Genomic DNA, 27855 nt, shown 5'->3' with positions numbered 1-27855 from the left:
GTTGACTTCGTATAGATAGCCCAATTTGGAAATATGCCATAAAGATTAGACAAGTGATAAAAAGATAAACGACAAGTTATTGATTCTGTAATCCTTCTAGGTTTCATAAGTTCCTAAAAATGAATTCTAATTAATTTTTTTCTTAGCATGCCAAGTCTTGTTTAGCTAAGTCAATTATTTTGAGACACTTTGATCTATTTCGATCTATACTTCTTTTTCCAACTTTTTGTATAATACAATCCTTTAAGTTCAACAAATTGGCCTTGTCTCTAGTTCTTTCGGCCTGTCTTTGGCAGTAAAATTTGTAATTTTATTGATTATGATGTTGGAAAAAACTGGTTCCAATTCAATCCTCTTTGTTATTTTTGTAGCTGAATTTTGCAATTTTTTCTCGCCTCTTTCAAGTCATTTTCTCGACCAGATACTCTCGATTTTACAGCACAGCCTATTGTAATAAACATTGCCTAATACAATAAACTGAAATGATTTTGGCTTGGATTATATAAGTTTATGCCCCTATTTTGGAATACTTGGTTTGATTTTGAAACACTGTGCTCTATATTAAAGGGAGAAATTAATAGACAATAAATGAAATATTAATCGACAGTGAATATTCTTCTTGTTTTCTTCATCTTTCTGTACCCTTCCGATTGATAATTTTTGTCCTGTTTCGGTGCTCTTGGTACTTCCTTCTCATTTGGCTCACTTTTTTGGCACTCTTTTCTTTTCCTATTTAGTCTATTTATTTAGTTCTTCTCTGTTTGCAATTAAATTCTCGTATTCAAGCAGCAAAGAATTTATTGATGGTGAAGCTCTGTTTTATTGGAAAATATTGATTTGTTGAATTGAATTGTTTGTCTATGATCTGGCTTGCTGCTAAAATTACCGTCTTTCTCAAGAACTTCATACACCCCTATAACGTGTGCAATGGAACCTATTTTGATTTTGATTTGTTTTTTTGCATTTTGTAGAAGAGCCAGAGCAAGAAAAGCACAGGAGGAACAAGAAAAACTAGCTGATTATATCACTGATTCATACGCTGAGGGCTCTTCTACTCCCGAAATAGTTTGACAGAAAACGGTACAGTCAGCGATCTTTGTTGAAGCAACGTGTCTATTTTAATTTTGCAATGACTGACACAGATAAACATTAAGTATATGAAAACCATTATATTACGTCAGGTCACGGCACCATTTGGTTACCAAACGTGCCATTACATGTTTTGCTCTGTATTTGGTCCGTATTTTCAATTCGCACTTTAATTACATTTTTGTAACTTTTATATGAACATTTTCCTGATTAGGCCTACTCTTTATAAGATGGAGCAGCATTCCCATTCCCTTCTAACTCAGATAGAGATTCATCGAAACAGTACAGACAGACAAAAACTGTGCATAGTCGATATTTTTTCATGCCTCTAATAAGTGCGAGTGAAAGAATACCCTGGCACATAGGCGATCAATTTTTCAAACTTAAGCAGAACTTTGCTATAATATATTTAGTATCGGGACTTTTTACGAAGGAATAGAAGGAATGCATTTTCATTTCCAATTGCTATATTTACAAAACCCATTCCACATAGTAACTTAGAACTAGATAATAACCTTATACCCTAGTTATGATAAATACAGCTTGAGCTAAAGGTATGAAAAGCAACAAATCTGGCATAGCAGGTACTCTTTCAGTGAGTCGTGCTTGAAGTTGTTTCTAACTTAAGAAGGCACTAAGTAAAGGTCTAGGTCACTGATATAGATTTTGCAGGAATAAATTTCAACTAAAATGTCCGATTCTACGAAACACTAAAATTAAAGACTTGAAGACCTTTCAGTGTAACGATGTAATGTAGTATTTGAAACAAATTGGAAAGCATTTCAGGAAAGGATTTTTTTAACAAAAAAAATTAGAAGTATTTTGAAAGCTTGAATAGAGCTTGAAATCGCAAAGTGCGTCTCATCGGAATCAAGAGGATCAACTCACTCGATACTTTCGTAACATCCTATGTCCAATGTAGGGCTCGAATTTGATTTGAGATTTATCTTAAATTGCTGTTTTTGAATAAAAATACTGTTTTTCGGATAAAGGACATCACACCTAAAACAGTGCTGGGATAAACGAAAGGCTCCTTACATAGTTTGCCACCATTATTTTTGATGCCATGACCTTGATACCACATCAAAAAATGGGGAGGGGGCCACAGCCTATCCAGATCCCTATCCTGATTAAAAGGTTATTGCCTGAAATTCTTTAGCTGCTGTCACAAACCTCTGCAATACATTTTGTCAATTTAACTCTGTATATAATTCGCAACTCTCATTTTCTTACGATAATAACGAAATTTCCTAATAGTTTTGTCAAATCTCTATATCGGGACAAGCAAAGGATATAGTTATTACCTGAGGCAGGTAATTTTCGAATTTTGATGCTTCTAGTTCCCTGGAGAATGCACTCTTTTGAGCAAATTCAACTAAAGCAATCCTCCTAATCCTATTGAAAATTATTATTTTTTTGCAAAAAAATTTTAACAGCAGGTAAAAACAATAATTTCGCCGTGGTCTTGAAAAATACCAGGTTTTCAGTTACTTCTAATGCTAGGTAAGAAGCAGCACTGGTTGTCAATTTAGATCCCTCTTTCCATCTTAGCATGCCTTTTGAATGTTAAGAAAAATCTGAAGCTCATAGTGAATTGCAGTTGACGCTTCTACTGAGAAACTTTAGGAGAAATTGACACAAGGCACAATTTTACCTAAAAAGGGTTTGGATTTTAAGATTTATTGCAAACAAGCAATCTTCAAATCTTCAAATCTTCAAATCATTAGTTTGTTTACCTTCATTCATATCAAGGAATATCATATTTAACCAACGGAGCAACTACCTTTGCTTGATCCTTTATTGATTTTATGACATGAAAGTCTCTGAAAAACCTGAAGCGTTTCTTCCACCGAGCGGATTTTACCTGAAATTTCCTATCGAGATACTATTGGGGGAATGTGACACCCCCGACACCCCTCCACACCCCCCGGTCGCGACGCCCCTGGCTTCATATCAGGAATCAAGTATGGCACCTTGTGTCTTCGCATTTATTCGTCATTGCTTGTTGGCTAACTAATTTCACATGTTGCTCTAAAGTAGTTCTAAACCATTTGCTAGTTCCGAACAACCGATCACAGTAAAACGTAATTTGGCTATTAAACAATCCATTAAATCCTTGGATTCAGCCCAAGTCCTTTGACCCAGATTGCAAAAGCTGTTAATAGTCGAAATATAAACCATGAAAGAAGGCCTTTGATAAGGTTTTTTAGAAGTGAAATTTTACAATATCGTAGGTCATAAGGTGTTAAAAAATAACTAAACAAGAGGGCGAATGTTTGCAGGTAGTCAGATGACCATCCGTGACATTCAAACTTCTATTGGTTTACTTTACTCGTTCTACCTCTGTGATCAACCTTTTGCCAATGGTTAAAACATAAACCCCCTTTCAAATTTCCGAAACAGTTTTTGGGGTGGAAGGGGTTTCCAAACAGGGTTGTCCAGGTGTTACTATCGGCAAAATTGGCAAATGATCCTTTGTCGCTGAGAAGTTTAAAAATTTGCCAAGAAAGTTCTCTAAGATTGCAAAAACCTCCTCATTTTCCAACGGACCCTTGTGACACATGTGTCATACCCCTCTAAATACTTAAAACCCTAAAGAAAACATCTGATATCTGTTGTTCCCCGTTTAATAATATGTTTGAAACGTCTTAAAACCTATTGTGCAATTTTAGGAAGCTACAGCTTTCGACGGTCATGAATTATTAATTTCAAACTTCAATCCATTTCATTTCATTTTTATTTCAAATTCTAATTTTTATTCGATCTCTTTGTTTGATGTCATATAAAACCTAACTTTATGTCTGAGTTGTAGTGAGGTCCAACTCTATATTAATTCCTTTGCGTTTCGATTACTTCTTATAAGAACATATTACATAGAACTTATTCCCATAAATGGGGAAGAAACAGAAATAACAAAAAAGGGTCTGGGTCCTAAATCCGAAAAGGGCCTAACACAATAATGAAGGAATAAGCAGCAAATCCCCAATCATTTTGAAGCTGGATACCTCATTTGATAGATGCGAGTTTTACGGTACATATCTCTCAACTGACGACATAACATTCGGAGAATATGTTAAAGATCAAATAGAGAAATTTAAAGTCTATTTATCACGTTTGCCAGTGAGAGATTCGCGAAGGACAGTTTTGGTCTTTCCCCCATTTACACCAAGAGGCAGGTTTTTGATTCACAATTGGTTAAGTGGCTCGCTACAAAGATTTTCAACAGTTTCTATAGGAGGTAGTAATGAGAGAAGAACTGCTGTATACCAGAATCAAGACTGCTCGAGGTAAACAAACAATATCCCTTTTCACCATCTATGCATCATCTTGTTAGTAGGCCAGACTGCAGAGTATGGCAAATGCTACCCTGTGGGTACTATCAGAGCTGCAAACATTATATTTCCAACCTCATCTTGCACTGTTCTGATGCAAAAACTATCAGCCATGTACATTTTCTTATCTTCGTTTGTTTTCGCTTCTAAATTGATATCCTCAAGCTCTAGAACAGTTGTTTGCCAGATTGGAATCTTTGAAAGATGCGCAGGGGGTCTGTTTCATGTCCATGAAAAATTGCACATTTGCAAATAGTACAGATAAAATTTTTGTGTGGCTGAGACTAATTTCCATTAAAATACAGTGTGTTACCTTTGGGGATATACATTTCAGAGAAAAACAGCTGGATGAATCATCGCAGCTTGATGAATCATTTTAATAGAAATTGCACGACTGCAACTGTGGCCAATAGTTGATATGCGCTGGAGATTTATCCCCCATGCAAGGGAAAAATTCCAATCTGGGACTTGTTTGCACTAATGTGCACTAACTTGTTTATACCAAAGTGCACACTTGAAGGTTTGCTTGTGCACACCAAAGATTTCGTCAGAATCTGCCGTACAGTGTTCCAGCTGTTAGGGTATATGGAATTGAATTGTCCTTTTATGGAAGGTACATCCAAATAGGTATAGATATAGAATGGCAAAGTAAAAAAATAATGATCAGTGAAGGAAACTCAAGGTCATAATAACAAGTTGTAGCTAGAAATTACTGACTAAGGGTGAGCCTATTAATTAGATATATTGATTCACAAAACATAAAACAACTTACAATATTTTGAAACATTACAGGCTACCAATAATAACAACAGAAAAAGTCAAGACCAGATAAAGAATTTGTAAAAAGGGGAAAGCTTTGTAGAAAGCAAGTCTTAGGCAGTCAGAAAAAATTTAGAAATTTCAGTACTCTGAAAAATTAAGAAACATTTGAATTTTGAAAATGGCAAGAGCTCGTGAATTTGTTGAAATCCACCAATATGACTGGCTGCTTGGCATAAAAATTTAGACAAAGAGAAAGAAAATAAAGTTCCCTGGTCTACTGGAATAAAAATAGAAATATTGATAATTGTTTTTGTTTACTGATGCAAGTCCCCAGAAAATGATTTTGAAAATGTGTAAGATTCAGAAAGCTGTAGAAGTTGTAGCTGGCTGTCATGTGTAGACTCTGCAAGCAAACAGTTAGGCCTTGCTCTCAGCAAAATGAAGGTGCTCCATAAAAGAAGCTCCTAAGGAACTCAAGGTGTGCACTGCCCAGTCTATTACGTTGCTCTAAATAAAATTTCCTTGAAAGCATGCTTGGGAGGAATGTTAAATAAGAAATTCAATGTGAAACCTAAAAGCATAAGATTATGAAAAAAAACATTAACCCTTGAAAGATGTTTAGAATTTTCCATTTATCCAATTCATGTTTTTTTGAGCCCTCATAATTTGAAAAACCCTTTCCTAATCATCTGAAATGGCTTTGTGGGCCAGGATAAGGGGGCTATAATTAGATTATTTCATCATTGTAAAACAAAAAGTAGTCTCCTTGTCAAATCGTATCCAAACATAAAGTGTTTTACACAGAACACAGCACTGTTATCATCTCATACCCTAGCCATTAGTGTTTCCATCTGAACAGAAGGCCTATATGATATGCTCAGGGATGTAGAGCTATGGTAAAAACAAGGAAGGCTATAGCAAAAAATGTTGTAAAAAACAATAGCAAATTTAGAAATTGGCTCTCTTTGCCATTGACAATGGGGTCTGAGCTTCCATGGCACAACACCTCTGGGTATAATATTTTATCATTTTTTATGTAATACAGTATCATTTGACCAGTTCTTAGGCCGTTTTAGCCTTTGGTGCTACTGTTTTGTTTTTTGTTAAGGTCAACGGATAGCCATGCCTATCATGCTCCCATTGGCATCGTCTAGTTTGTAATCTTGTTCTTGTAAAATTTACTTTTTGAGACTGTGTAAGAAAAACTCCAAGAAACTGGGTAAAATCCGGTAGAAAATGTCATCAGAGGTTATTGGTTTGGTTTTAAATCAATAAATTGGTTTTAAATCTTGTGTAAGTCCTATAAAACATAATGTTGCAGTCATTTGAGAAGGTGATTTAAGTTTCATCAAAGTTATCTTGAATCATCGTTTGGCACCTCTTGACTACTTTGTGCATGCAATGGCTTGCCATGTGGACTGCTTTTTTATTGGTCGTTTATCATTCCTGTTGTCAAGAACTATAGGGTGCTGGTTTCAAAAAGACCTTTTGTGTTACAAACAGAACAGAAACCAAGGAAATTGACGGAGAAACTGTTCTTATTCTTCTTTAAAGATGTTAAATTGAATTAGTTAATACATTTTCTAGGATGTGATAATGTAATCTTTCTGTTTTCATTTAAAGATATCTGGGTTGAAAAAATTTCAGTTGCTCATAGAAATTACCATTCATTGTCAAGAAATGGCCATGCAGTATCACTGTTAACAAAGTGGATATCATAACATATATTCTTCAAAAAAATCTTTATACCATTTGATTGGTGTTCCTTTCACAACAATATGGAATTGAGTGAACAATCAAATTAGAAGGCATGGGTAGAAAATGACACAAAGGTTGAAATAAACACACTTTTTTTGAACCCAAAAACAAGCTTTTACAGCTATTTATCTTGAAAATCGTTCAATAACAGTTCAAAATAATTAAAAAACAGTACAGTCATCGACTCTTCTTTCTAAGAGCTTTCTTCAGTTTATCCCTCTTTCTCTCGCTTAGGTTTCTTCAACATACCAATGCCACTATCAAGCTTTCTGCTCTTCAAAAGATAGAGCACTGTTGCCCTTTTCAAGATATTTTATCTTTCTCCGTCAGTCCATATCCCGTATGGGAATACTTTAACAATACTTTGGAAAATGACAGAACTGCCTTTAAATTTGGCGACTTTGATTTACTTTAAAAATCCCGCCATTATCTGCTTTAGAAATCTTAGAAACATAAATTATGTTTTATGGCAATTTCTTTGTTTTGCGTGTGGGATGGTTTGCACACCTTGGATAATCAGGGCGTGTTTGGAGGCATGCCTGTGCGATTGAACGCCTCATATTACAAAGACTGATTATTATGTTGTATTGTGATAATATGATTTTATGTTTTCAGATGCTAAATAAATTCCTCTTCATTCCTTTTATTTCAAAACAATATCAACAGCCTTTTTTATATTTACATTTTGAAACAGTAAAATTGAATTTTATCTCTTAGTCATATGAGCAGCATTTGTATTTGTATTTGAATTTGTTGCTACCTAGCATCCGCAGGTAGTTTTTAGGACACTGAGAAGCTATGCCTATCGAGCAGTGTCCTGGTCCTTCCTCTCAATGAGACCACACCTCGTGATTTCTACGCCTGGAATTACTGAGAGCTGGCAACTCTCCCCACTCTGGGTGAAAGTTTGGCAACACAGCCTTGTCTATCAGCTTTTAATTGCTCATTGTGAGAAGCCTTGTTTGTCTCCTGTTTAAAGGGAAAACAGCCAAGTACATCAGTCTTTCTTTTAGTGAGTCTGCATTTCACACATTGTGCCAAGCTTGCAATCCTTCTAGTCAATTATGCATGCAAATTTGAGCCAGGTCAAAATGATGCAGATGCACATTGCTTTTCTTTGAGCCCCAAGTTAGTTGCTGGAGCTAAATTAAACACTTATGCAGTTAGTAGACCTTTGTTTCAGTCAAACGTTAGTCCTTTTGCTTATGCAAGGGATTCAAGCTAATACTTAAAAAAAACCTAATAATAAGGAAAGCCATGGAAATTACATAATTTTAACTGTAGAAAGCTTTTTGTTTTGATTTAAAGATTTCACTTGTGCAGGAATGGTAGTTTGATGCTATGAGCTGAGCCAGCTCCAAGTGGCTCTCTTTAAGATGAAAAATCCTTTACTTGAAACGTTTTCATTCTTGTAGTATTTTTGCCCTGTATTTTTAGTAGCATGTCATTTCAGTCATGCATATGTCTTAACTTTGGTAATTTATATGGTGTAACATTTTTTTTAAACTCATATATATCAACTTTCATGTAATCTTGATAAAGACAAAAATTAATTTTGTCTGGCTGCTACCACAAGCATAAAATGTTCCTCATTTATTTGCTTTACCATAAAGACAGTCCATTTCAGACGTAATTTAAAATGCTGTAATAGTGTTTTTGCAGCTTTTTGTTGTAGTTTTCAAATTTTAGAATTATTGTAGGCAAAAAGTTTTAAAATATTTGTTTATTGTGATAACGTAGCTATCACATGGCAGAATTTGGTAGGTTGAAAATAATCGTTATGGCAATATACTAAACGTTATGATAAGAATAAGCACAGTTTTGAGATAATATGAAAATTAAGTAACCATGTTGACATTTCCTTGCTCCATGATTGTAAAGTACCATCTAATGCCATTTACACTCTTCACTAAATGTGTCTTTTTCAGATGGGTACCCAGAGCAAGCATTTCATATACAACTACATTTAATAAAGATAGAACAAAGTGTTTTCTGAAGAGCTGCATGGATGAAGACAAGAAAACCAAACGGTAGTTGTCAAGTAAACAAAATGAATTACTTGAGAAATTTTAGTGCATCAAAATGCATCAAAGTGGGGGACACCCCATTGGTTATCTATTTCCAATACTCTTTATCCCCACATAAACATCATTGTTGATGTGACAGATAATACTTAATCAGTTAACATTTTTTTTGATTCTCTCTTGCTATGTTACCTCTAGATACATCTAAATGTGCCGCAAACAACTACACTTTTTCGTGATTTTTGTTAAAAGTTTGTTTAGTTTACCCTCCAAATTATAAGAAAAATCAAATATTGAAATACAGCTACCCTGTTTGTTATGCCAAAAGGCTTGTTATTTTTATAGGCCTGTTTGTATTTCTTGGGTTCTTCCATCAACACACATTTAATTCCACAGATTAATTCCAACACTTTTTATCCCAAAAGCCCACTGCACAAACATTATTCAGCACTTTGAATTTCTGTTTAGTTTATTAAAAAACTTAATACCAAATAGAAGAGGTTCTTTGATTGATTTCGAATTTTGCAACCCACAAAATCTTTTGAAAATTCCTCAGTCTTTAATAGCTTTTATCTCCGCAGAGTGACCCCACGAAAACCAGACCAACAGCTTTACGTACCAAGACACAGAAAAACACCAACTACTCGTAGCTCTTCACCGAAAGTTTCTACTAAGAAAAGCAAATCGCTGTCTTTTAACCAAGCACACAATGAGGGTATAGCACAATATGACGTAGCACAAAGTGAAAATAAAGTATGTTCGTTAACAAAGACTTGCGCTGCGAAGTGCCCTGCGAATAGAGTGGATCTTGAATGTCATATGGTGGCGAAAAATGACGCTATCCTTGAAAATATAGACGAAGGAAGGAATTCAACCGCTAAACTTGAAACCTGCGCTCCAGATGCTGTTACTGTTTCTGATTTTCCGGCTTCTACGTTTGGCGATGAGATTTCAGAGAAAGAAGAGCGCCAGAAAGACCCTTGTGTCATAAAAAATTCAAATCAGTTGTTTGAGGGCCAGTGTAATGTAGATGCTAATCACCACCCATCACCTTCATTCGGTTCCAAGGTGGAACCAAACAGCTCGAAGACATTTGCTGTTAATAGATCTGAGGATGAGGAAAATTTCACTTGTAAAGATCCAAACAATTTCGGGACCACTTCCTTGAATAATTTCGGGACCACTTCGTGTAGTGACAATGAAGTACTGGAAAAAGATCAAGATAATGTCTCCTGTGAATTGTTGGAAGAAAATACTGCAGAAGATGTTGCTTGCTTGAAAGATGGCTTCTCTGAACAGCTGTGTCGCGAGATTCTGCGAAATGTCTTGGAAAACCTCGGTCCACGTTTGAGTAAATATACTCAAGACGTTTCTGAAGATAGAAACCCTTTGCCACCATTAATACCAGATGAGAAGTCCATTGCTTTAATCGATAGTGCTAGATCTGTACACAAAAATGATGTTTTTCCTAAAATTGACAATTGCAAATCTGAAAGCGATAGTGCCGTCCTAGTACACGATGGTAATGCAACTGTTCCTTCTGGATCAACAAAATCAACTGGAGCTTCTGGAAAGGGTGATGATGGCGAAAGTGTCCAGAAAGATGTTATTGATAAGCGCAAGGATTCAAAGGTCTCTGGAGATAGTTTTCAAAAAAGTAAATCGGGTGCTCGTAAAATGAAGGTAGCCAGGAAACCGAATAAAGTCAAGCAGAAAAAGGTTGAGACAAAGACTGAGAGTCCTTCAAAAGTGGAGCGAGAAAAGCCAGAGACAGAGGATCAAGTGAAGAAGACCGATGGCGGCATGGCAGGCAGTGATGACGACTGGGAGTTGAAATGGAGTGAAGAAGGTGACTGTTTAAAGGAAGACGCACTGGACGAGGTAAGTTTTAGCGTTTCCTCAACTATCCTTTACCCCGATTTCTTTTTCTCCGATAAGGTATACGCTTTATACCCAGTAATTTATCTATTAGTCTATAGATTTAATCAAGGTTTTTGACTGAATAGACAGTCAATTCCTGTCATTTCTTTTAGCCGAAAATCATATGGATGACGATAAGAAATGGCGAGTCACCTTAGCCATCGAGTGCTTACATTTCTTATGCTGATTGTTTTAATGTTCTTTTGTTATTCATAGCTTAAAAAGCTAACTGGAATCAGCGACCCAATAGTCCTGGTGGCAGAAAAACCAGAGATAGATTACTACAGCTTTGAGCCTCAGACTGTACAGTTAGACGCAAACGGTAAATGGCCATCAATACTTTCATTTGATTCAAGCTAATGTCTTGTCTCTTTTAATTTCTACGTCTGTTTTCATCATACCCTTCTAAAATTTCTGTATTATTGTGCCTTCTACAGAGGAGTGTTTTCCCATTTCCAAAACTCTTCTTTTATCAGTCGACGTTACAAACACAAAATACATTTCGTCCGGTTCGTTTCGTTTTGTTTTGTGATAAGGTGCAATTGTTGCCAAGTACCTTACGCAACTAAGATTCCGTAGTCGACCATAGCCCTCTCCCCCTCTAAAGAAAGTTGCATTGCTACAAAGGAAAATATGGTGTTTGATTGAGTGATTTGCATGTGCACTAAAGCAAGTAAGTTACTGGAACTGCAAAGTTCAAAGTAGCACGGAAAATTAAAGCTTCAATTCCAAATGTATGTCTTATCTTTATACGTTGATAACTACACGAATGTGTGGAAAGTTGCAATAAGAAATCTTTCTAATCGTCAATCTGAAACTTGCCTGAAGACCGTTCAGCGAGATATTAAAGTGTCATTTTTGGCACTTTTTTCTTTGCATGTGTACCCTGCCACTTTTTCCAGCAACGTACTAGGAGGTTCATCTTATTTTTATATATAGCTTCTGCCTTAAACATTGTTTTTGAGAATACCAGACTTGCGGATCCCCCTTCCCCCCCCCTTTACAGTGCATGTTGTTTAACGTTCAATCAAATCAGCTTTTGATTCTATCGTAGATGCCGAGAAGCCATTATATTGAACTTTAGTATTTAGATACTCAAATTTCATTTGCCTTGCGTAAAAATGTATAAAAGATTTTTGAATCAGATGAAATTTGCTTTGCAAACTAATAGATTTGTCTGCCCACACACGTGGCTTCGGGATTCTATAAAATAAACGCTTATTCCATAAATTATCAATTAAGGAACTCTAAAGTCCAGTAATAAGACGAAAATTGTTGCCGAGTGACAAAAAATACAAATGCATCGAAGATTGTATACTGATCCAGTGTCGAGTAATTATCAGTGCCCTTAGTTAAGTTAAAAAATTTGTCTTTAGTTTCTCCACCATCTCACTTTTTTAAATGTTTTTTTACAATGTCTGTTTTCTTCTTAGACTACAGCCATCTCGTGGAGATATATGATTTCTCACCCAGTTTGAAAACCGTAGATATTTCTTTGGCTCTTCAAACAGCTGGGTAAGTGGCTTGTTTCCCATGCCTCTAATGAATTCAACCTTATGGAAAAAATTACATTCGGATAAATTTATTTTCTGTGAAAAGTGCAGTTTTCCTAATAACTATTTTGTAACGTACGCATCTTTGATATCGGATCCTTAAGCCCAAATTTTTCGTTTTAGGCTTAAAGATTTCGACATTAAATGGGTTGATGACACGCATGCTATTGGGATATTCTCCAGCACATTTCAAGGTAAATGCTATATAACGTCATTATAGATTCGTCAAATAACGTCAATTTGTGATGGAAATCTAAACAGACGTTGTAGTTGCCGGCCTATTGCGTTTCTACGTCGTGTCATGTTATCCGTTGGTATCTCCTTAAGTTGTATGGCTTTCAGTTGGCTTTCCTATGTTGTTTTTCTCTTGTTAATTTACGTCATGTAATGTAATGTTTTATTTTATCATGCTTTGCTATGTTATGCCATGCTATGCTATCGTATGCTATGCTTTGCTATCCTATCCTATCTTATCCTATCTTATCCTATCGTATCCTAATCCTATCCCATCCAGTGGCGGACACTTGGGGGGGGGGCGAGGGGGGGCGACCGCCCCCCATTACTTTAGAGAGCAATGGTCTTTTGTTCTAAAACAATGGGAAATGTGACGTCATCTTATTAAAACAATAGGCTTGCCCCCCCAATATTTGACCAAGTGTCCGCCACTGATCCCATCCCTTCTTATCCTATCCTATCCTATCCCATCCCATCCCATCCTATCCTATCCTAATCCTATCCCATCCGATCCTATCCTATCCTATCCTATCCTATCCTATCCTTTCCTAATCCTATCCCATCCTATCCTATCCTAATCCTATCCCATCCGATCCTATCCCATCCCATCTGATCCTATCCTTTCCTACTCTATCCTATCCTATCCTATCCTATCCGACCCTATCCTATCCTATCCTATCCTATCCGACCCTATCCTATCCTATCATATCCTATCCTATCCGATCCTATCCTATCCTATCCTAATCCTATCCCATCCCATCCTATCCTAATCCTATCCCATCCGATCCTATCCCATCCCATCCGATCCTATCCTTTCCTACTCTATCCTATCCTATCCTATCCGACCCTATCCTATCCTATCCTATCCTATCCGACCCTATCCTATCCTATCCTATCATATCCTATCCTATCCTATCCTATCCTATCCTATCCTATCCTATCCTATCCTATCCTATCCTATCCTATCCTATCCTATCCTATCCTATCCTATCCTATCCTATGTAATGTGATTATTTTACTTAATATGCATCGTGCGGTCTCTCGCATATTGATTTTATGTTATTTGGCGTTATCTTTTAAATATAAACGTCCGGGGTCTTTTGTTGTAAATGTATTTGTGACAGTCTCACGGTAAACGAGCCTGTAGTCACAGACCATCTGTTATGCAGGACAATTTAGTATCAATTTGCGGCTAACACTCTTTGAAACTTACAGTGGCGATTAAATTAATATATTCTTATCCGAGATGACCAATCGCTTCTCTTTCTATTCTGAAATAAAGCTTTGATGTTTGTAGCCAACTTTAAAACATGCTTAAGCGGTGTGGCAATCGATCATTATCCTTAGAGAGAGGATAAACCATTTTTTGACCATTTTTCATTTTATTTTTTGCGGATATTGAAATCAAACAAGGGACTTTCAAATAATGCAACTATGGTATTAATAAACCTTGTAGTCAATTACATACTAGATGAATTGACACAAAGATATGTCTTGGGTTTGTTGGTTATTCATGGGCTGTTATACTACCATCCTCGACAGTTGTGTTGAAACAAACGTCTAAGCATACGGCGGGTAGCATAGATACAGAGTACCTGGTCTTAACCACAGCACCTCAATCCCAACCCCATTCAAGATTGGGCGTATGCATTTTTATAGCGGAGATACCAATAACGAGATTAATTAACACATAGCAAATTAACACATATCAGTCTACATTACCGTAGAAAGAAAAATCATTCGGGGGCACCATTGGGACGGCCCTCAGTTCACTCAGCTGAAAATTGGGCATCTAGTTGAAGCATACTAGGGAGGTAAAAAGCGACGTGAAAAAGAACTGGCCCCCCTACCATAAAGTCGGGGCTCAGGCTGATGCGCCCCCAACAATGCATTCCCCAACGTTTGATATCGAATACCGGACTAATCTTTACCTTTTGCAAAGGAATTAAAAAATATTTATGATTTTTGGAGGGTTACAAGCCCCCAATAACAGCAACAACAACAACAACAACAACAAGAGTAGTTACGGTCCTGTAGCTTCAAACAAATTAAACTTATTGTTTTTGATCTTATAAAACAGAAATATTGTTTATCGTTATAACAGATGCTTGAATCGCTTCTCTCAGCCACCACTTTTACATATTTGTACGCACATTTAAGTAAAAAGGAAGCCTTTATCAGCGAGTTTTTGTTTCTAGCCCAGCAAGCCATGCAAATGAATTTTATTCAGATGAAAGTCCGGCAAATCGTTGAAGGAACGAAAGCCACAAAGCTGAAAGCCAGATCCTTTAAAGGTAACTAAAAACTTTTCTCAACATAAGCTATCAAGTTTTATAATCCAAAAGCTATCATGTTTTTCTTAGTGCTCGGTACTTTCAAGCTTATCGAATTTTAATTGCTGGTGAGGCTATCTATGTCAGTTTCTTTGAAAAAGATTGTGGTGTTTAATTTATATTCAAAGTACTAGTCATTGATCGAAAGGGACTAATTAGCAAGCGTAACAGGGGATAGGGGCTATAGCGTCTGGATTTTGAACTTTGTCGGTGATGGAACATGAATTTTGAGAGATAAGCTCACCTACCTGAGTTAGTCAGTTAACTGATTCCAAGAACCCTTAGATTGACGGCCTTTTTAACGTCATAACCCTTACGTGTGCATAAGTAAAGCCTTACCTAAATACAAATCGCCTCAATTGAAGCTTTGATTAATTGCGCCCAAAGGGTACTCAGATATGTCAGAGCTACTCACCTCTTTGTCAGAACTGAAGTTTGGACTGGCATTCCCCTTCCCTTTCGAAGCTGCAGTTCTTGCCAAAGTTGTTAGAAGACTTACGCTAAGCTGAAGCTTTTTTTTAACCCCTTCAACACCCTCCCCCCATAACAATGTTGTTCAGTCTCGCTATTTTGATGCTGAAGGTAAAATATTTTCAGTGAAAGCTGGACGAAAGTATTGAAAAAATTAACACTTAAGGGGGAGGGAGGTGGGTCTACATTTTGCGTAGCAACAGTGGTATTTTGTTAAGGTAGTTTTGTGAAGCATTAGTAAAATTTTGGTAAAGAACTTGCTTCGTCTGTTTGCATGCCATCAAGGGAAACAATCAAACTGTTTTGGCAAGGATTATAATTCTATGATGTCTTAGGTTGTATGAGTAAATGAGCATTACGGTATCAAAACCAGTTCACAGAGTATAATAATTTCAATATCTTTTTCTTTTTACTAGATATGCTGCTTCCGTACAAACCAAGACCAGAAACGACCGCCACTGTTGCTAGAAATTTAGTAACGTCGGCCCTGGGTGTCAAAAGCAATACTTCGAAGGCACAACGAGAAAAGGAAAGACAAAAACTCAAGGAGGCCAAAGGTCTGCTATGCATTAATTCTAATTTGATTCTTGTCATTTTACGTTATATATCTAATAACGATCTTATGACTGATACTGACGAAGATATGTAGATGCCGAATTTACCCAGTAATGTTGTCAACTCCAAACTACAAATCGAGCAAATCTCAAAATTTCTCATTATATTTGAATATTGCGATTGTAAATGCGTTGATACTTTTGTACGGTGCTTTAGTGGAAGAACTAATGGAACCACGATGAAAGCTGCATGTAGCTGGAGTACTCGTACGAGGAGTCCTTCCAACCCTTGGTGGATTAACTAACCAAGCACTTAATACGGTGTTGTAAATCGACCATTGTCATCGTGCTTGACACTGTGCAACTTGATGCTTTGAAGGATGCTTAATGACAAACTGAGTGGCTAACAGTAAATCCTCACTTTGCCACCCCACCTTCCTTTAAGCCCTCATTGGTGGCCTATTTTAGTGACTGTTCTCAATAAGGCTCCACCCTCGAACAAGCCCCGATTCCAACATGCCATTTTTTATATACATGAATTAATTACATTGTCTTTAACCGAAGTAAGATGTTCAACTGAAAAGAAAACTGATATAACCGAAGAAATTTTTGTTTTCAATATTGTCTTGCAAAATTTTTTGCTTCTCACACTGAATGCGAAAAATTAAAAATGCTTTTTAAAAGAGCTGTAGTGACTTTCAGATAATGTTTATTAGCTTTCACCCTCATTTAAGCCTCCCCTAGAATCCCCGTCCAGAAACATCTCCAAGTCAAAAAGTGGTTTAATTCAATTCCGTTTATTCAAAGGTTGCCAGTATACAACCTGAAATAATTGTTAAGTACAACAAAGCACCCATTTGCCAGCTTAAGATATTGGCTGCCTCTTTGCTTAAATTAATAACATTTTCCCTTGTTTCAATGGTTTTAGGACTTAAATCTTTGACCCATATCTCATCACCTTCTTTATTGATAACTGAAAGTACCACTGAGTCTAAGTTAGTCTTCCATTCTATTATATCAGATATTTTGTTTTAGTGCGAGAAATATGCTTGGGCTCTTCTACCATCCCAGGGATAACTGTTGAGACATGTCTTAAAAATATGCCAGATAAAATGCATGTACAGTTTAAGATCTAACCCTCACCCTGCCTATTCAAACTTTGTTTTCTGTATTTTGATATCTCTGGGGAGTGGGATAAAATGGTCTCAACACCGTCTGTCCTGTATTTAGGCTTTGAATTCAATGTTCCGTTGTTCTTTAAACTGGAATGTTCCAAGATAAAGCCCATGTCATTTTGTTAGTAACAAAACATAATATAATCTACATCCAATCTTGCAGGTACTAAGATGCTATAATCTCATCTACATCCAGTCTTCACCCGTATCTGTATCCTATTTATATCCAAGCATAAGGTTACACCGAATGTCAATAGAATTGAAATGTTTTAACCATTTGTTTATAAACAGATCGTAAAAAGATGGAACAGAAGCAAAGAGCTGATGCCTGGGGAGATTAGCTTTACCGAAAGATAAAAAAGGTTTGCTCAACAAAGTAGAACTGGTTCCGATGATTTCTTATATGGGTTTCTGTGGCTGTTTTAATGACCCCTTCAAACTTTGGTACATCGATGTAAGAAGAACTATGTTGGGAACTCTCTTCTATCTAGACATTCTGCAGTAGCTTGGCTAAACTTCTTAATGTTTGCCCTATACCAAATGCATATTAAAGGTTACCTTATCTTACTACTCTGCACTGTTACATGAGCACTCTTGCTTCTTAAAAACAGAGTTACGTATTTCTTACATTCAAATGGTCTAATCAAATGGTCTGCTCAAATGTTGGCTAATTAACTAAAAGCATGAATAAAACAGGTTGAGAGATTCAAAACCCAAGGAATTTCTACAAAGAAATTGGGTTAAATTTCACGTTAATGTCCCGTCCTGTGGCTTGTGAAGTGACTCAGTTAAGCTGTTGGATCATCTTTCTGGCGAGGTGGTACCTTGGTGGAGTGGTTAGATTCATGCTTCCTGGGCGGAAGATCGTCGAGCAAAATCCAAGGTCTTTTCGCCAGTCAAGTAGACTGCCTTTTTTGCCTTTGGGATATGTCAGTTCTTCCAATTGGGTTTTATTAAAATGATACACGTTAGTTACATATTGATTCAAATTAAAATTTCGAAATCTAATCAATATGATTTTATAGAATTATGTTATCTCTTTTAACTTGAAGAGGAAAGGTTCTAGTAACAACTAAATAACATGATTTAGACAACAAAATGTAAAGTTTAAACAACTGTGTGAACATATTGGAAACCTACTGCAAAATTTTTTGAAAGTATTAGCTGTATGAAAAAACTTTGCTTTGTTGTATCATTGGGATTTTTGTACCTAAGTGTCCTAGCGTGTTTCTTAAAGATCGCGCTCTGAATGATGCAGAGACTCTTGAAATTCACTCCCCAAAATATTTCTACCTTCTAGTCTCATGTATTTCCTGATCTCTGACAGATTTTTAACCTTGCCAATGCTGGATATTGGCAACCTTTAACGCTAGTATCTTTAACAGTGAAGTGCAGAGGCTTTAGTTTCACGTTCCTTTCAAGTGGAAACATCTTTGCACCAGACCTTATAAGTTATTCTACAAAAGCATTCTGGAGGAATGGATTTTTCATCCAGGTTTTTTAGATTTTTTTATGCTTGAATTGACACCAAGTTTTCAATGAATCGTGGACTAAAAACTATGCGTCAGTTTCTTTGAAGATCTTAACATTGGTTGTAAAATAAGTACAAAACGTTTTCAGCTTCGCTTTCCATCGTTTTAATTTCAGGTTTAAAGATATTCATGTCCTTAGTTGTCGTCCTAAGGTTTGCGATTGGGTTTTTTAATTTTTTTCCAGTATTTACCTTTTTCTCAGAGCCCAACACTATCTGATTAAGTATCTGCAAATATGCTTGAATTAATATCATCCGTTTGGATCAATGCCAAACCGTTATTGTATTGAAACAGTTATAAAATTTAGACAGTGAAAATTCGCACTCTGTGTAACAAGTGGATCACTTTTAATCCTTTATTTATTGTAAAGGCGTTGAATTATAAACGAAGATCATCAATCTTTAGATTTTTTTATAAAGAATATTTCTATTTTATGAAATTTTTCTGTCATCTGTACTTTAGCTTGGTTGGAAGTTTTTCCATGATCCTCCATCTAGGTGAACAAACAATGATTATATTTCTCATTTTTTCTATAACAGCAAAATTTAAGCAGCATTAAAGTGCACCTATATAGACAGAGACGAGGGGCGAATCACACGTACATCTCGTAATGAAAATCTCTTACAACTTTGGTGAAAATCTTTTGCTTTGTCAGAAAATCCCTCTAGGTCGTTTTGTTATTGTGGAAATATCGTACGCCATTTTTTTTGGATTGTGAATTGCCCCTTGAGCTTAGGTCGGCTTGATTGCATGTCGGTTTAGTTCGGATCAGTTCGATTTAGTTCGGATCAGTTCGGTTTAGTTCGATTCTGTAACTCGTCTATTCCATGCCAAATTATTGAGTCTTTGCGTTTGGCCATACTTGGAAACAAAATTGGGAAAATAGAGACGTGGTCTTTTCACCAAGAAATATTATAATTTCCCCATGGAATTTTTCATTTCTTTTTCTCATCCAACTATTGTTCGCATCTTTCTCCTTAGTTTGAAATGTTTTGCTCGTTTTGACTCAGCTTTTTGTTGTTTTTATACATACCTTTCATTTACTCTCCAATTCCTCTTGTTGCCAATTCCTCTTGCTGCCATTACTTCTTGCTGCCCAATAAAAAGGTACCTTGATATAAATTGCTCGAAGAGTATGCGTCTGGTCAAGTTTGTATAAGTGGCAACTTTGGAGATTCATGACATACCAGGCAATTTTCTCACAGCTCACCAGGTCAATCCCCTTTTCACAGGGTCCACATCACGAATTTTAAGGTGGAGGGACCAAGTTCTATAAGTCGAGCTTGAATTTAGTGCTTCGAAACAAGGCCACTTTGGAAATAAAGTTGCTTAACAAAAAAGTGGGGGGCCATGGCTCCTCTGCCCCCCCCCCCGGTGGCATGGCACCTGTTGTGTCGTCATCTAAGACTACAAAGAAGACAGACACCTTCCAATGGCAGACACCTTCCGATAGCGGAGAATTACAAAAATTTGTCCTACTGCATCTTTCCAGCGTTTAAAGTTTTTGAGAGACAAACTGCCAGAATGCGGCTATTTACCTTAAACAGGTAACAAACTGCCAACAGGTAACAAGTTTTTGAGAAACAAACTGCCAGAATGCGGCAAATATGAAAACAAAGCCCCTGATAGTTACGGTTGGTTCGAAACCGAAGACATGAATTCGACGAAACCTCTCTTAAATGGATTCAAAATTAATCTGACCTGCAGACATCAACCTCAGACTTGTCAATAATGCACTATCATTCTGAAGATTCCTGGTTAATTTCTACGCCTGCTAGTCCAGCCTCTGACAAAAAACTGACTTTAATAGACGTCCCAGGAATAAATCCCTCAAAATAACATCAAGTTTCTGAACCGAATTGTCCCAAATTATTTTATAAATGACATTTGAAGCAGTTTATTGCCCTGCATAAAATTCTTGAGCTATTTCTGTAAATATGACAAATTTTCTTTGTAAATCTTTAAGCTTGGCGAAAAATTCAATTAGAACTAAATACTTGATCTAAATCAATGCTTAATAATATAAGTAAAATTTGACAACTATGTGGAAGTAAAGAGATAACAAATAAAATCAACATCATTGTCAATGCAAAAACCTTTCATGTATTTTCCCATTTAAAAATTTACTACGCAATCCAAAATTCTATGTTTCTTTACGTTTTACAAAACTGGAAGTACATTAGAGTAAACTTGAACTAGCTTACAATTCTACACTGTTTAACGGCAAAGTTACATACTTCTTACACGCAATACGTCAGCACAAATGCTGTATAATTCACATAAAAACGTGAATAAAACAGGTTCAGATATACAAAACTTAAGGAATATTCTAGAATGAGTGCGGCAGTCTGCTACACAATATATTGAGCCATTTTAACCTGTAAGCCGTAATGGGTCCAAGACGACCAACGAAAACTTGCACGGTTGAGAAAAAGCACATATTTAAATTGTATGAAGCAAATTCATAGGTAAAACTCGAGAACCTTTTTGAAAAGCATCAAAACTGGTGGATTTAGCAGCTAATAGAGAATATGCTTGGGTGAAAACTGATCCCCTATTGCAGATTAAGTTTTCTTGATAGAGGTTTCATTCAATCCCGACCTTGGAAAGAATTAGGTGTACCGGAAAACCATTGCGGCTTACAGATTTTGATACAACACCATATTCACAATGTGCTCATTAAATCCTCCAAACGCTTTGTTTCCCTGGGAAACAAAATATCCTATGGGAGCCTTCGTTAATGCTTTCGTATTGTAGGCCTTTGACTATGATATAAAAATTCAACCACAATATGTTACCCTTGCTTTGCTAACACTCCCTGGGTTTGAGAAATAATTGTTTCTGTAACAGATGTTAAAAATAGTCAGTATACAGTCTTCAATACCAATAAACAAATGTATGCGTACTTTGAGAGCTCAAATTGAAAAAAAACTCAAGTAAGCACATACACTGCATATATGAGGTTAACGGGAATGGCCTTCAAATTCAATTGACTATAAGTTTTAACTCCCTATTCAAAATTTATCAACCTATTAGGTTACTCTTGAATGGCTTAAAACCGATGTTAATCATAAATAAGCGTTTGCATTGTCAAATCGTTAAAAACTTTAAGTTTTTCATTAATAATTAAGACAGCGTCCAAATTTAAAACAAATGACACTGGTTTCAACTGTAATATAATTGGTATAGCCAGAAGAAATGTACTAGGGCATCCTGGGGAAATACATTTCCACATTGTCATAGGGTTGCATATCTTAAGAATAAGCATCTGTTTATATTTATTATAATGAAGCATTTAATGTAGAAGCCCATGTTCTTTGAAACAAGATTACTTCCTAGGCCTTTTATTAGGAATACTGGTTCATTGAAGGCCTACTCTTCAATACGTTAGTTTCCAGGTTTCTTGAAAGAAAAGAACATATTTCATCAACAATAGAACAAATCTCAAGAGTATAGTCACGTGTTTTGACTAACTGGAGGTCATAACACGTGGAAAATTATGAAATGAGCACAGTGGATGGAAAACTAATGTTAGTTGGCCTAAAATGCGAAAATCGTCATTAAAAAACCATACCAAGTGTTTGAAAGACATACAGTGACAAAGGTAATTGTTTCTAAAGCAGTTTCATATACTTGAAATATCGCATTTCTTTTGACAGAATCGATAAAAAGCTTTTTTGATATCATTTAAATCAAGAGGCTGAAAACATCAGGAAGATGACTGAGCCTAAAATTGTCATTGATATTTGAAGCCCTTGAAAATGTTTGACGAAAAAACGAAAAATTTGCATCTTAGGTTATTTTGTAACAGAAACTTGAAATTGTTTTAGCTAAAAGGATAAAATTTGTACTGTGTTTCATTTCCCATATATATATTATAGGATATTGTTCAATGTTGATGAAATATACAGTTTTTAAAAAAGAATTTGCAGTAGCTTCTCATACGGAATTACAAAACAATAATTAGAATTGAAATGTATTAATAACTAAGCGACTTTATCTGATAACAGATATTTTTCATGACTTTTGCGCATGCTAGGATAATACACTGTGAAAAGTTAAACTTCAAAGCTTCGAATACGATTAGTCAAGACTAAAAATCTCAAGAGATCTATGTCAACAGTATTCTATCGTTCTCTATGAAGCAACCAAACCGTTTTATCGAGTGTCTCTCTTGTGTCCGGACCAGTTCTATAATGGCAAAACGGTATCTTAGCCTACCCCACCCCCAACGCTTCTGATGGGCCTGCTGGTAGTCGATGACTCAAATAACCATGTGAACAATTCGTGTGGTTTGAAGCAGTTAGATTTGTCATTTTTGTTCAGCAGATTCTTTTGCAACTTCCACATTGAAATCGAATTCAATATTTCATCTTGTAAGCTTGTGGTATTTTGCATAATCCAAGGATTAATTAATATCGCATTTTGCTGCATTTTTTTAAAAAAAATATTGAACAAAGGACAAAAAAACAAATAGCTAGTGTGATTCATTTCCCTCTTTGGGCTTTTCTCGAGAAAACATGATGCAGTTTCTATAAGAATTAACTCATGTTCCTTTGTTTACATGAAGATGCAAAGCAGTTTTAAATTCTTGAGCATGGCTATAAAAGCATGGAGATTTATTTACAAATTTCATATTGCCAGATGTCTCTAAATAAGTGTCTTATACTTGACATAATTATAATCCACGCTAGTCGCGTTAACGCCAAGAAAATAAGTACTGGGTTTTCCCTGAAGAGGTTTACAGCGAAATTCAACCTAACCTAAAAGCTATACGGTCACACTAATAGCCGAACGCAGTAATGAGTGAAAAAATTTGAAAATCCCCGTGAAACGAGCTAGATATTTGAACCGTTGATTCATTGCAGGAAATCTGTGTCGATTAGCTCTTTTTCCTTATTTTTGGAGCACTGCTACTTACAATTGACGTTCCAGTTTGAGCTATTTCCTTGTCATAAATTGTCAGTAATTCTGTCAAATACGATTGAAATGCATTTAAAGAAGCGTTGATTGCTGGTGAACCAAAGCCATGGGTCAGCAACCCAAATCTATTCAGTCCTCGCAGCACAGATTCTGGAAGGTCTGATGTCGCTTCGGAGGAGTATGTCGGGTAGGGATCTCTGACTAGCATGTCTTGGAGTTCTTTTGTCAGATGTCTGGAAAAAATAAACGTTACGATTACTGGAAATCAAGCCTTTAATTTGCCAAAAATCCACTTATGGGTGGTAATTGTCTTCAGGGAGGTACACAACAAATACAAGAAACCTCAGCTTACTCGAATAAAGGTTTTCAACAAACAATTGTGAATGAAATCACCATTTAAAATTGCATTTTGCAATTTTACCTTGGAACCTGTTTTTCAATATCATATGTTATCTCCATAGTTGCATTGCATGCACAAATACATTTCATTTGCATTTCAATTTGAGATTCATTGGGTTTCTGAAGTTTTACTGGCTGGATTGAATTTCTTAAGGCGGGGTATTGAAGCACAGGGGCTTACGTGGGATTTACAGGAATATTTTTGTAGACATGAATCCTACTGCAAAACCTCAGATTGTGCATAGTAGCCACTTGCCAGATAGCATTTCGTGCCAAATAATTCCTCGCCAGTTATTTTGGAAAACACCAAACCAAACATAGCATCTAATTGCTCTCAAATCGTACCACCTTATAGCAAACAATGGCAGTTATACTGATCCAAATGCAATTCAATGCTAATGAAAAATAGAAACCTGATCTTTCTCCAAAGCTCTGCGAATCATCAAGCTCAAATATACTGTTTGACGTGTTATTGGCAATATCCAAAAGTAAATTTCAAACCAGTGTTGATTAATCGTCAACTTCTCATTTACTAAGGGCTCATGAATTGATTTCGGAGCATGAATTGATGTTCGAGAGCAAATTTTCTTAGAACTTATCACCGAGCAATGAACTTTCTAACTCTATATTACAATCCAATACATATGTTTTCTTTAACTCTACCCTACCACTGAAAAAGGTGAATTTGTGTCTCACCGTACCGTACATCAAAATTTGTAGCCTAATGCCTTAACAAAACTAGCTGAAAAAATACTGAGAGATGATTAGACTAACGTCATCCTCTTTTAGATGTCTAGTAGACAATTGCAATAATATCTCCCAACGCCCGCAGACAGAGATTTTAACTTCGACTATCTGTTATGCAAATTTTTCAAACATTTTCGAAACGCACGTCAATTAAATCTTAAAGGGCTTTAATTTAATGTAATTTAAACAAAAGAACATAGTGTTTCCTGGAAAGTATGATTGAACATGATGTGAAAGTATGATCTAAACAAAGAAGAGGAATGGTTTATAAATTGTTGTGTCAGCAAAAAATCATTCATTAAGTGTGCAATATATAATGACTGTTAGGCTTTTATCTCAGTCCGAACAACTGATTTAAGACAAGAAGGCCATGAAAAGGGCAAGGAAACTTACTTGGCTGCAATCACTGCGTTCTTTCTATTCTGAAGGTCTGTTGATTCTATGCTTTGTTTTGCAACGTGCTCAGCTAACTGTGCACCTGGGAATTCTGCTTCGCAAAGATAATCAAAATGAGCTGCCATTTGCTCAGCTTCTCCTTTAAAGATAAAATATAACATCATGCATTACGATACAGACGAGAAAACTAGACAAACAACTTTGGGAAACATTAATGGGAAGCTAAGAAGGTTTTTCTTTTAGTTACACTGATCTAAGTTATGCCAATGAAAAACTAGAACTCCTGGATAGTGATAAGTGACAAATAAAATGGAGAAAGTCGGTTATCAGTTGTTGTAAGAATTGTTAAGTTTTAAGAGAACTATAAATGAATTCAGCATGTTGAGATGTTTGAGTATTTGGGCAATATGATTATATCAGGTGACAGATGGGAAACTTGAATAAAAAATAAGTTATGGAGAAATAAAGTAAAATTTATAAGACAAAGACAGGTAAAAGAAGCACCTTTTACCGTGAAGCGTCAGGGGAAAGAGCAATAGGAAGGCATGACCTGAATTAGGTATTGAAATTTAAGATTGGCAAAGATCTGGAGAAGGAAGCAGGAGACAGCAAGATATGTGGAGAAGAGAGTATGAAAGACCATATGAAAGTGAAATCGTGAGGACTAACGTATAGCAATTGCTGCCTCCCTTCAAGGAGAAGGTGAGAATTTAGATACTCTTTAGCACAACCTTGCTGTTGAAAATCGAATATCTCTATAATCAAGTTTAATGGAGGAAGTGAAGTGAAAACCAAAGTGTCTGTTTATTGAATAAGGAAATCTAAGGAGATTAATAGAAGTTATCTGTGACTGATCATAATCAGCCCACTAAAAAGAGGTTGACAATAAAACATCTACATCTACATTACAACTGGTTAACCTTAACAATAATATGAGTGAGACTTCTTTACGAAAGTTGGCAAGTAGTTGCTATACTAAAGAATTTCATTGCAAAATATAATCACTGCAATCATCGGATGACTGTAGACTCGATAAACCAAGCTTCAACAAAATGCCTTGCTATCACTTTTCTTAAAGACGTTATGTCCTGTCAATCAGCTGTTAACAATAGCCTTCGCAGTGCGTTTATGATAAAAAACACTGAGAAAAGCCGAGTGAATACGTAACAATATTGTATAGTACAATCAATGGGAAATTTAAATGGCCAGTGAAATGCGTCGGGACAAAGAGCCTTTAAGAGGCCCAGGTTCTATTTGACAATGAATAAAATAACAAAGATAGCATGAAATACCTAGCATACGTAAATGGCGTTCTATTATATATTTCACGAGTTAATCATAGGCATAGCTAACAAAAAACTAAAAATTCACTTCAATGGCAGAGAAAAGTTGTCCAACGATGCAGTAGTTTTGGGGAAGGCCTTGACAAGATTATATAATTTGGGAGGACTTTGCTGCTGTGCTTGATATTTTTATTTTCCAAACCTCGTGATTTCATTAAATTCCATTTCTAGGAAACTTTCATATACAAGATACAAGCTAAAGGCCAATAGGGCAAAACTTAATCAAGGGCGTTTTCTGAACTCTGTCGCACGGTGCAGATACACAATAGATGGGTTAGTGGCCAGTATATGGTTTGAAGTACATACCTTCTACTAACGAAGTCATCAAAGTAACATTAGCTGCTTTTCTGCGACCAGCTGGTAACGACAGACCCATTCTCTGCAACTTCTCTCGTAATTTACGACCACCATCCTTTGACTTGGCCCTAGCAACAAACATTTTCTGAGTCATTACAAAAGATCGTACACTGGAATTTCTCGTGACGCATTTAATATGAGTCACAGTTCTTCTCACTATGAGTAGGATGGCAGAATGTTGTTTTGAAATGGTTTTTACTAATATTGCAAAAGCCTGTCGCTCAAGCAAGCCATCTCTGTTATGAGTCAATCTTATGGTCTTCAATCATATAGGTCAAATATCTAACAACCTAAACGATTAAAGGATTCAATTTCAACTATTCTACCACCGATGGGCGTACACAAAATATTTTGTCGGTGATTTTGCTCGCAAGAGACAAACAAAAGTGTTTTCTGGTTCTTATGGCAATACAAACCTATATATATAAATAACACACGTCAGCTGTAGCAATGTTACAGTCCAAAGTAGCAGGGTGCCTGTTGCAGGGCCCACGCCGGGAGGCCGTTCTCCGCCGGGAGGCCGTTCTCCGCCGGGAAGCCGTTCTCCGCCGGGAAGCCGTTCTCCGCCGGGAAGCCATTCTCCGCCGGGAGGCCGGGGTGGTCATGGCCCTCCACTTTTTTGCGCAGAAAGTAGTTTTAAAGCTGCAGTAGAAGGGGAAAGAAGCCTTGGCCTCCCACTTTTAAATTCGTTGCGTGGACCCTGTGTTGTTTGGAGCTTAAACATGTAAAAGATTTTCGAAGACAAAATTCTTTGTTCAATATTTCAAAATGTCTGCTGGTAATTTTGGAGGTGGTTTGAATGTATCGCCCCCGCCCCCTTTTTAAATAAAAAACAATTCATTTTTTTCATTCGAATAAGCGTAACAAAAATCATACACTTTAAACATTACAATAGAAATTGCATTATAGAGTTATAACGACTTCATCTTTGATCGTAACAGCGAATTTCACTA

At 36.3% G+C, this 27855-nt stretch overlaps 3 protein-coding genes across 8 annotated transcripts in view; 2 read left to right on the top strand and 1 right to left on the bottom strand.

Annotated features, from left to right (window-relative positions):
* Nucleotides 1-1282, top strand: part of LOC135696544 (uncharacterized) — a 52973-nt gene extending 51691 nt beyond the window's left edge. For all 3 annotated transcript variants that reach the window (XM_065215967.2, XM_065215964.2, XM_065215966.2), the window contains one exon: nucleotides 972-1282. In XM_065215967.2, coding sequence (XP_065072039.2) covers nucleotides 972-1071 — 100 coding nt within the window. In that variant the 3' untranslated portion in view covers nucleotides 1072-1282. The remainder of the gene's footprint in view (nucleotides 1-971) is intronic.
* A 2760-nt stretch (nucleotides 1283-4042) lies between these two features.
* Nucleotides 4043-19176, top strand: LOC135696545 (uncharacterized). Its single transcript, XM_065215969.2, has 8 exons — nucleotides 4043-4376; nucleotides 9547-10846; nucleotides 11102-11207; nucleotides 12319-12400; nucleotides 12562-12632; nucleotides 14871-14966; nucleotides 15893-16033; nucleotides 17497-19176. Exons 2-8 carry the CDS (start codon nucleotides 9785-9787, stop codon nucleotides 17544-17546), a joined length of 1608 nt encoding a protein of 535 aa, XP_065072041.2. The 5' UTR covers nucleotides 4043-4376; nucleotides 9547-9784; the 3' UTR covers nucleotides 17547-19176.
* Nucleotides 19177-20817: 1641 nt separating this feature from the next.
* Nucleotides 20818-27855, bottom strand: part of LOC135696548 (uncharacterized) — a 71587-nt gene continuing 64549 nt past the window's right edge. For all 4 annotated transcript variants that reach the window (XM_065215974.2, XM_065215975.2, XM_065215976.2 and 1 more), the window contains 3 exons: nucleotides 26852-26970; nucleotides 25200-25341; nucleotides 20818-23893 (listed from right to left, as the gene is read on the bottom strand). In XM_065215974.2, coding sequence (XP_065072046.1) covers nucleotides 23620-23893; nucleotides 25200-25341; nucleotides 26852-26970 — 535 coding nt within the window. In that variant the 3' untranslated portion in view covers nucleotides 20818-23619. The remainder of the gene's footprint in view (nucleotides 23894-25199; nucleotides 25342-26851; nucleotides 26971-27855) is intronic.

This window comes from Rhopilema esculentum, chromosome 14 (assembly GCF_057945365.1).
Source record: "Rhopilema esculentum isolate cy_ngs chromosome 14, ASM5794536v1, whole genome shotgun sequence".
Taxonomy (NCBI): Eukaryota; Metazoa; Cnidaria; class Scyphozoa; order Rhizostomeae; family Rhizostomatidae; genus Rhopilema; species Rhopilema esculentum.
The sequence above is the reverse complement of the archived record's forward strand: the minus strand, read 5'-3'. Positions and strand labels throughout refer to the sequence as shown.